This window comes from Nanorana parkeri, unplaced genomic scaffold, assembly GCF_000935625.1.
Source record: "Nanorana parkeri isolate BGI_ZX_2015 unplaced genomic scaffold, ASM93562v1 scaffold1412, whole genome shotgun sequence".
NCBI lineage: Eukaryota > Metazoa > Chordata > Amphibia > Anura > Dicroglossidae > Nanorana > Nanorana parkeri.
The window spans coordinates 291039-300337 of record NW_017307680.1 but is presented as its reverse complement, the minus strand read 5'-3'; the positions used below and the strand labels follow the sequence as shown (position 1 = coordinate 300337).

Here is a 9299-nt window from a genome sequence, read left to right as displayed (position 1 = left end):
TGTCTCCAGAAAGCAGGGGGGGGGGGGGGGTTCTTAACCCTCGCTGCAGGGCTACCCTCACACTGCAACGGTTAAATGCTTGTTTTGGTCTAGGTGCAAATATTTAAAAAAGTTATACTCACCTGAACTTTGCAGCCGGCTGGCTGTTAGAGCGCTCCCTCCAGCCAGTCTCCTCCACTGCAGGGATGGTATGTCCCTCGCATCCTTGGTTCTCAACTGGTGGGTCGCAAACCCTTACTGCATAGAGCTAGCTCTTCTGCCCAACATATAGGGGTATAGGTACTCTTAAAAACAAGGTCACACAGGGACTTGTACACACACGCAGAATCACATACATACACGCAATAGGTTGCACTTGATGGACCTGTGTCTTTATTCAACCTCAAATACTATGCAACTATGTAATTCAGCAGAGGGGCAGTGTGCAGAAGATTCCTATGTATTGTGAAATAGGCCCCTCCTCCCCAGGGCCCCCGCTGAAGTGATAGGGCCCAGCTAGAGAGGGTACTATTTCACCACTTTTGGCCCACTAAGTAAAATTGGAACCCGCTAATTAGTGCGGCAGATATCTAGTGCAGCAGATATCAATCTACCCCAGCATGGTGGATATTAAATAGTGAGTACACCATGCCCAGATTCCATGGAGGCTGAGAGGTAGGCTGTGGAGCTCTATTATAAGTTGTTGCTCACCTGTTCAGCTTTCAAATCCGACTCCTTCTAACTAGGCATGTATTCCAGGGCAAGACTGATATGCCAGATAAAAACTAGAATAGGAAGGTGTCACTACTGTTAACCTGCCAGATGAAAGATAGAATAGGATGCAACACTACTGTTAGCTTGCCAGATAAAATACATAAAAATGTTGCTACACTGTTGAATGTCTACCACAGATTAAACCGCTGGCTCTCAACTAATGAAGCTTGCTTGTGTAGTGCCCCCTCCCAGCACCATCACCCACCGTGGTTTTCAGGGACCCCAGCAAATCCATTCAGGATGGAGATCGGGACCAGACTGAGGAGCGTCCATCCCTGATATGCTCTGTGTGATCAGTGACCACTGTTCTTACAGTGCTTCCTGTCTCAGATGTCACAAACTGGGCTACCCAGGTAATCACGCACAATGCTATGCTTGATCATCTGTGTTGGAGTGCAGCGGAGACATCAGCTGTCTCCATAAAGAGAACCTGTCACCTTCATATGCTATCACATAGGAGCTTGGTAGCCCCTGTGTGACAGCAATAAAGTTAAGTGGAAAAAAATAAAAGTAGGGATGTTCAGATACCAGTGCTGATACTTGGCATTTTCATGAGAACTACCATTCGCAGCTGGAACCTGGCTCTGGCACTCCACCACTGTCCTGAAATCATTAGTCTGTATTGTTTTAGAAAAAAACTGTCACATGACAATAAACAAATGTATCAGTACTTGTATCTATGAGTACTTGGACAAGTATCAATACTTGAAAAAAATGGTATTGGTGCATCCCATTATATATATATATATATATAAACAAACAATCATACATTAAAACAGGGATGCACAAATCCCAGGAGCTCCATATGCTCCTTAAAAATGACAGCTGCCTCCTAACTAATTGTTCTCTAGTCTAGTCTTGGAGCGGGGAAAGTATCTGTACATGTCCTTGTAGCAAGTATTATACTTGGTATCTGAACATCCCTAATTAAAAGTGATAAATACAAAACCAAACAAAAAAAATTAAAACCAACCCCGCTACATGCAAACGCACACATGTACGATGGGCACACGTGAACAAACAATTGCACAGACATGTTCGGTATCACTGCAAACCAAAAACTATTTTTGGGTCGTGACATAATGACCAAGGACAAATGTGGGTCCTGAGGTTACTCAGGTTGAGAACCACTGCTATACATGTATAGGACGTGAGGACTTGCAGGACCAGTCTAAAAAAGGAGTAGAACTGTTTTTTTTTGCACCTAGACCAAAACAAGCACTTAACCCTAGCAGTGTGAGGTTGCCCCACTGCAAGGGTTCATAAAGTGTTTGCCCCAGAGTTCTCTTTTAAAACAATTTAGCAGTGTAGGGCAGATGTCACAACATGCATTTAAAGACATGCCACATTCACATAGTAATTTAGAAGAAATGGCCAGTGTTGTAGCACATGATCAATATTGAACCAACTATATCTTATCATAACAGATGTTTTAGACCGACACTGGCAGGATCTTCTTACAACATTTGGGAACCCTGGTAGAGATCTCCCGTCATCCTACCTCTGCCCTCTAAAAGCTTTGCCATTTATTGCCAAGCCTTATATAGAACAGGGTGGTCATGTACCTCTTTGCTGGAATACCCATAGCAATAAATAGAAAATCCAACAGAAGATATGTGACCACACTATATAAAAAGTTGACCTTGAGTAGCATGTGGTATTTTGGAAGCGAATTCCCTGCTAGGGTTCAAAAATGTTACTGGAAGACTGTAGGTAGCTGAACTTGCAGGTTTCCTCAAAAACTGTAATAGTACTCCAACAACCATGCTTTTTTAATTACCAACATATTAGTCATCAGATTCAGGATTCACTGGAAACATCAGATCCACATTTCTGAAGGTCTATAAATGCTTGTGTTATAGCCTCCTGATGATTGATTATCCAGGTAATTGCAGCAGCAATCCCATTCTGTGCTTTTTGATCACTCCTGAGCTCCATGCCAGCACAGATAGGATTACAGCTTCAATTCCCCAGGGACTTTCCTCCAGTATATTGGGTCCAACTTGATACACAAAGATTTTAAAACAATAAAGCCAGCATAGCATAACTTTAAATTGACATCACCGGATGCACACCTGATTAAGTCAAATCGATGAAACATGCCAAGGGTGCTGGAACTGGAGTTTGTTTTTATTGTGTTTTACGTTATGCTGGATTTATTTTTGCTATAAACTCCATGTGTATCAAGTCCCAACCAGATACTGGAGGAAAGACCAAGGTGAACTGAAGCTGAAATCCTGTCTGTATCTGTGCTGATGTAGCGCTAGGGAGAGACCAAAGAGCTAGAAGGAGGAAGAAAAGCATGTGGCGGTTGCTACTGGCGATTACCTGGAGGACCAATGATTGGGAGGCAGTAACATTTATAGACCTTCTGAATTCCGGTCTGGCATTTGCAGCGAGCTCCGAATCTGAAGGGTATACAATTTTAATTGAAAGTGTGACTATGGGAGTACTATTGCTGGTAACCCAGGAGTGGATGAATGAGCAATATATGTGAGAACAGAGTTGATATTTGTGAACTGATCCTCAAAAATGGTTATAAATTTTAGGATGATTTTAAAATGAACACAACGTACACAATCCTAAAGATAATTTTTAGAGTGTATGGGTGGAAAAAAAAAAGGCAATAATGGAAAGCATTTGCAATCATAATTAGAAAATATGCAGCCTATACAGAACTAACCTGTAAATCAATAGCTTACTGAACACAGATAAACCAAGGTAAAAAACGTATTTAAAACAATGTATGGGGATGAAAACTCTAGGGTGATTTATACAGTTTACATTTACCCCACAATGATACAACCAGCATATAAGTATGAGCATAAATGTGTTTAAACTGACAATATTAAAAGCCTATTAAGAGTAACCTTGGAGGAGATTTAATATTGGTAAAGGACAGCACTAAAACAAAAATTAACCCAGTGAAAAGTGCCTTTTACTGATCCATTGTTAACTATTAGTAGCAGAACCATAGCACCTCTGGACATCTCACCATAGTAGTATCAAAGAAAAACTGCAGTATATTTGTAGTAACTAGGTGCCTGAAAAAAAATGGAACTGACGACTGACCTGCACAGCTGAGTTAGGCAAATCCAAAATTGCAATATTGTTGAAGCGAAATACTCAGACCAGTTGGGGATTTATAGTTAAAAAAAAATAAAAAAAATAAAAGCCATACTATCCAACAATTTACGTTTTCCCTTTTAAATACAAGTAAGGTCACTTTGCACTGAATGAACTGATGTTCACGTTATGATAATCTTTCCAAATATTACACAAGCCAGACGTCCTGGGCTGGGTGTATAGTTTAAAGAAAACCACAATTACAATAGCAGGAGCTTGCTTAACAGCAATTATTTAATTGAAGGGTCTTTAACAGTGAAAAGGGAAGATGGGCCTCATGTTTCCTTTTAAACAGTATGTTGAGGATTAAAAGTGGCTTCAAAGCAGCATGGTGGTAGAGTCTTCTGCAGATTTACATAAGTCGGTTGCGTTTGTGAGTTGGCGAGTCTGTAATGACGTCGCCGCATTGGGCTGAGGTACGTTTGCGGTTGCCACTATCTAAGTGGAGTGCCATTTCCTCTGATATGAAAGTGTTCAAATCAACATCAAGGAGTCCATTTCTCCTTCGGCTACTGGTAGAACTGCCGCTAACATGAGTTGGAGAGCCTGGAGTACTGGAGCGGACACTAATACTAGCCATTGCACCACTCAGTCCTGCAAATAAAGAAAAATACATTAAATGCAATATATGCCAGACAATTCTAATACCGATTTTAAACTTTTGCATTTGCCTTTTATCATTTTACTTACTGCTGACCTCCCGAAAATACTAGCTTCCCAGCTGTCTGGTTTTAACACTTTTAAGCCACAGACACAGACTTAAGTACCGTATGTCGGAAGTAAGAGTCAAAGAATTCCTCATCATTATATATTCCATGTTGGTGAATCAGAATACATTGAAGCCGAACCACGAGCATGACAGCCAGGGAAGATACATTCTAAGAAGAGGTCAGCAATGGTGGCCTACATAGTTCTATTGCGACAGAAGTACCTAAAGTCTAAGTGAATTAAAAAACTAAGGAGGGAATTTATCAAAACCTGAGCAGACAGAATCTGCAGCAGATGCTGATACTAACCAATCAGCTTCTCTCTTCAGTTGTTCAGTTAAGCTTTAAAAATAAAAGATGGAAACTCATTGTTGCGATGCACAGCTGCTCCAGATTTGGATAAACTCCTCTCAAGGGGATGTTTTAAAAAGGAGAACTATGAGGTGAGTGCTTTTCACTCACCTCATAGTTCTAGCCGACCTGTGACAATGAGACTGTCACAGGTCGGCTCAGTAGATCGGGAGATGAGCGGACACATACCGGCGTTCGCTCACCTCTCGATCCTGTCACGGCAAGGAGCCGTAACAGGGGAGGGGCTGGATTTCCCCCTCCCTGATCCGCCAGCGCTGACTGGCGGAACGGAAGGGGGAGGGTACAGCTGGCTCTGCCTCTAGATAGGCCGAGCCAGCTGTCAGTCACGCAGCTGGGCGGATCACGGCACAATTGTCGGGATCCGCTTCAGCGTCTCAGTATACCGTGAGCAGTAGCTTGAAGTATACTGCGGCGTCCGTGTGTATGTATATATATGTGTGTGTGTGTGTGTATATATGTGTGTATATATGTGTGTGTGTATATGTGTGTGTGTATATGTGTGTGTGTGTATATGTGTGTGTGTATATGTGTGTGTGTATATGTGTGTGTGTATATGTGTGTGTGTATATGTGTGTGTGTATATGTGTGTGTGTGTGTATATGTGTATATGTATGTATGTATGTATGTACATACGTACATACACACCCATACTCAGTATATAGCGATCTGGCGACAGGTAAGTCGCCAGGATCGCTTCTGTTGTAAAGCCGACAGTCGGCTCTACAAGTTTAAACAGAGTTTCGGCGGCAAAAGTCGCCGGGAGTCTGTTTAAACAGCCCCGATGCTGGCGACGTACACTGTACGTCGTCAGTCACGAAGGGGTTAAATGCCTTCATAAGGAAAATGGTCTCAAAAGCTTCTCAAAACTGGGAACCTCCTGGATGACAGTTGAATAGTCCCGAGGCACTCAGCTGACCCGAGGAAGTGAAAATGTGAAACATCTTTGTAACACTTTAACTAGTGCTGAGAAGCTCATTTTAGGTTGTGCGTAAAGCCGGCCATACACCTTAGGCTGGGCACACACCTTACAACCATCGTAAGACTTTTGTCTTGCGAGGGTTGTAAGGTAATTTAAAAAAACGTACGAACTGCCCATCTTGGACAGGCAGATCGTACTTGCGATGATCGCGGGGCGGGCTTCCGATGACCGCAATGCTGAACGGGCAGTGTGCGCTTACGCACATCGGCCCGTCCGGCTTTTATCTTACGAACATGCTACACACCCGTCGAACATCATACGATTCTCGGCGGGTTTTCGAACATGTTCCTAAGATAAAAGCAGAGGGCGCACGGCTCCCACACACCTTGCGATAATCGTACGATCGCGGGATTTCCCGCGATCGTAAGGTGTGTGGCCACCTTAACAATTATCTGCAGATTTTCTATGGTCAGATGGAAAAGATGCAACAGATTCCTCCATCTACACTTACCTGTGTGGATGGAGTAATCTCCACCTGGGCCAATCTGTTGCACTTTGTCCATCTGACCACAGAAAGTCTGCAGATAATTGTAAGGTGTATGGGCAGCTTTAGTTTGGAGGTCTTTTACAGTCACAAATAGCACACAGTTAAAATATTATGCGAATTGTCAGAAAACATGTGCAATGAGTCGCAAACATGAATATGTCCGCATGAACACACACACCAAAAAAGTGGGTGCAGAACAGAAATAAAACTCTGCGGTTAATTTACATATTTGTTTTGTCGGAAATAGGTGCAGAAATTTGTCGGAAATAGGTGCATAAAGTGTGTTTTTTGCCGTTTAAACTCTGCATAGCAGTTAAGTTATAGAAAGATTATAGGAAGACACATACTTGTGGACATACATTTCATCTTACATCTGGCGATTTGCGTGTGTGTGCGCATGCGTGTGCTGTCCACTTTACAATACTGTTGGTGTTATAAGGATATGAAGTTTAAGGCAGCACTTACCATGGAGAGCTATTGCTTCTCGGAAGGGCTGCAAATCAGTCTCTACAGATGAGCCAGTTTCAGATGGTGTAGCTCGGTTGGGTGAAACAACAGTCAGTCTCGGTGGTGCACGAGAATTACGTGGAGGCGGAATTTTGCCACACAGAAAGCTGATCAAATCCTCCCGACGGATAGTTCGTCGGCGTTTCTTAACCCAGGCTAAAACTTCTTTATTGCGTCGCTGGCATCCAGTCTGGATTCCTAAGTCCAAGGTCCTCTGATGGGCATCCACACTTTCTGTAATGTAAATGCAAATTCATTTAGTAGCACGTGATAAACATAAACACACACACAGAAAACACGTTAAGGGCTCATTCTCAATAGCCCAAGCGCTAAACTGCAAAGTTTTAGGCCGTGGGCTGGTGTGGTCCGGGGGAAGATTCACACATCACACTATTTACTTTTTTTTCCCAGTTTTTTTTGGGAGTGTACAAAGTGTGCAACCCATTCAGGTCTCAGCACAGCACCGTGGGGTGATACATAGTTACATAGTATTTGGGGTTGGATAAAGACATACGTCCATCAAGTCCAACCCATATAGGTCCACGCATCATCTCATTCTTAGGGATACTGGTATCCCTGGATATTACGGTCCCTCAAGAAATTGTCCAAACGTTTCTTGAACAAATCTACACTCTTGGCTGAAATCACTGCCGATACAGTGTGCTGCAAACAAATGTAGCATGTCTGCATTTTTTTTTTTTGCACCACACATGACACCATCGTTGTGGAGTGAACAGGGCACATAAACAATTGTTTTCTATTTGCCCTAGCAGTGACTGGCATTGTTCAGTTGCTGAAAAACACCAGTCACCACTTATGATGTGAACAAGCCCCTAGGCTGTACAATTCTTAAGAAACAAATGCGCTCAATATTAAAAGATAATCAATTGATCATCATTCACGAATGTTCACACCTGCACACAAAAGTGACATTTTCTGCTAATAGAACTGGGACACGGCATGTGCCAGGTTAGGCTGGGTTCACACCTAGGCGCAACGAATATGCGCGTTTACCGCGCGTTTCGTGGTAAAAAAACAGTGCGACAAACGCGCGTTTCCGAGGGCTATCCGGCTGTATCTTAATGGATACGCCCCAAAGAAGCTCCTGTACTTCTTTGGGCGTAGGGTGTTTTGCAGCGCGTTCCTACGCGCTGTAAAACGCCCAGGTTGGAACAATGCCCATAGGCAATCATTGGTTTGCACATGTTGAGCGTTTTACAGCGCGTAGGAACGCGCTGTAAAACATCCAGGTGTGAACCAGGCCTTAGGGATTTGTTAGCCCTTTCCCTGAGGTTTGTTTGCCAATTTAAGGATGTCTTCTGTGCTGGAATGGCACCTGATGCATAAACAAGCTGCAAGATTGGCATTTCAGATATCCAACTATTTGGGATCCCAAAAAAAAAAAGGGAGGTTTCAAATAGTGTTTTGTTTGTTTTTTTAAGGCCAATTAACCCCTTCGTGACTGACTGTCGCACGCAATCTGTAAAATGGGCATGTTGGGTATCGTTTTACTCGTTGTAACCTCATCTTTTATATTTCATTAAAAAAAATGGGTAATTTGTTGTGTTTTGGGGCATTTAATTAAATTTGTCACTAAATTTTGGGGTTTAATAAGGAGTTGTGCTAATATTGCGCAACATAAAAAATTTTAACTACCACCATTTTATTCTATAGGGTCTTGGCATTCAGAAAATATATAATGTTGGGGGGTTTTACGTCATTTTCAGGCCTCAAATGTGGAATATAACATGGGTGCAAAAATGGAAAAAAGGGCCTCAGTCATGAAGGGGTTAAAAGATAAAATAAAAAGCAAGCCTTTGTTGTAACATTCAGCTTTAACGCAGATAATTTCCTGCAGTACTTCTTCTGGTCTGGGGGGTCAGCATCATTCAACCCACTTCCTCTGAGCCCCACGCCAGCCTGTTACTGGACAGAGACAGGAGAATCAGCATAGTCACAAGCTCATCTCTCTGGTTTTGCTTCATATTAGATCATCTCCAGGCCCTTAGCTTCTCCTGGAAGGCTGGGATCACAGTAAACAGCATCAGGATGGTAGGAGAACATTGTGAAACTCAATTTCCTGATGTCCTCTGCAGAGTGTGAACCTTAAAGCACTCAGCTCTGAGCACTTCTGGGTTCAGAACTGTCCCAAATCCCAGCTGCAAATCCAGGTAAACAGTAGATCAAAACACATTCTGTACTTAAATAGGTTGAAGCAGAGAAGAAATTACAGGGCCTAATAGACCCCTGATACTCCATAAAGAGTACCTGTCACCTGCCCAATGTGATCACATTGGGCAGGTGACAGGCTTGTTAGAGGTTACAACAATTGTGTCACTTTGGGCACACACATATGGATGCAAGCATG

At 42.7% G+C, this 9299-nt stretch overlaps 1 protein-coding gene across 1 annotated transcript in view; it reads right to left on the bottom strand.

Annotated features, from left to right (window-relative positions):
• Positions 1 to 3386: 3386 nt before the first annotated feature.
• CUNH16orf72 (chromosome unknown C16orf72 homolog) overlaps positions 3387 to 9299 on the bottom strand; it is a 29517-nt gene continuing 23604 nt past the window's right edge. The window contains exons 3-4 of the mRNA XM_018569851.1: positions 6890 to 7165; positions 3387 to 4473 (exon numbers count right to left, since the gene is read on the bottom strand). Coding sequence (XP_018425353.1) covers positions 4232 to 4473; positions 6890 to 7165 — 518 coding nt within the window. The 3' untranslated portion in view covers positions 3387 to 4231. The remainder of the gene's footprint in view (positions 4474 to 6889; positions 7166 to 9299) is intronic.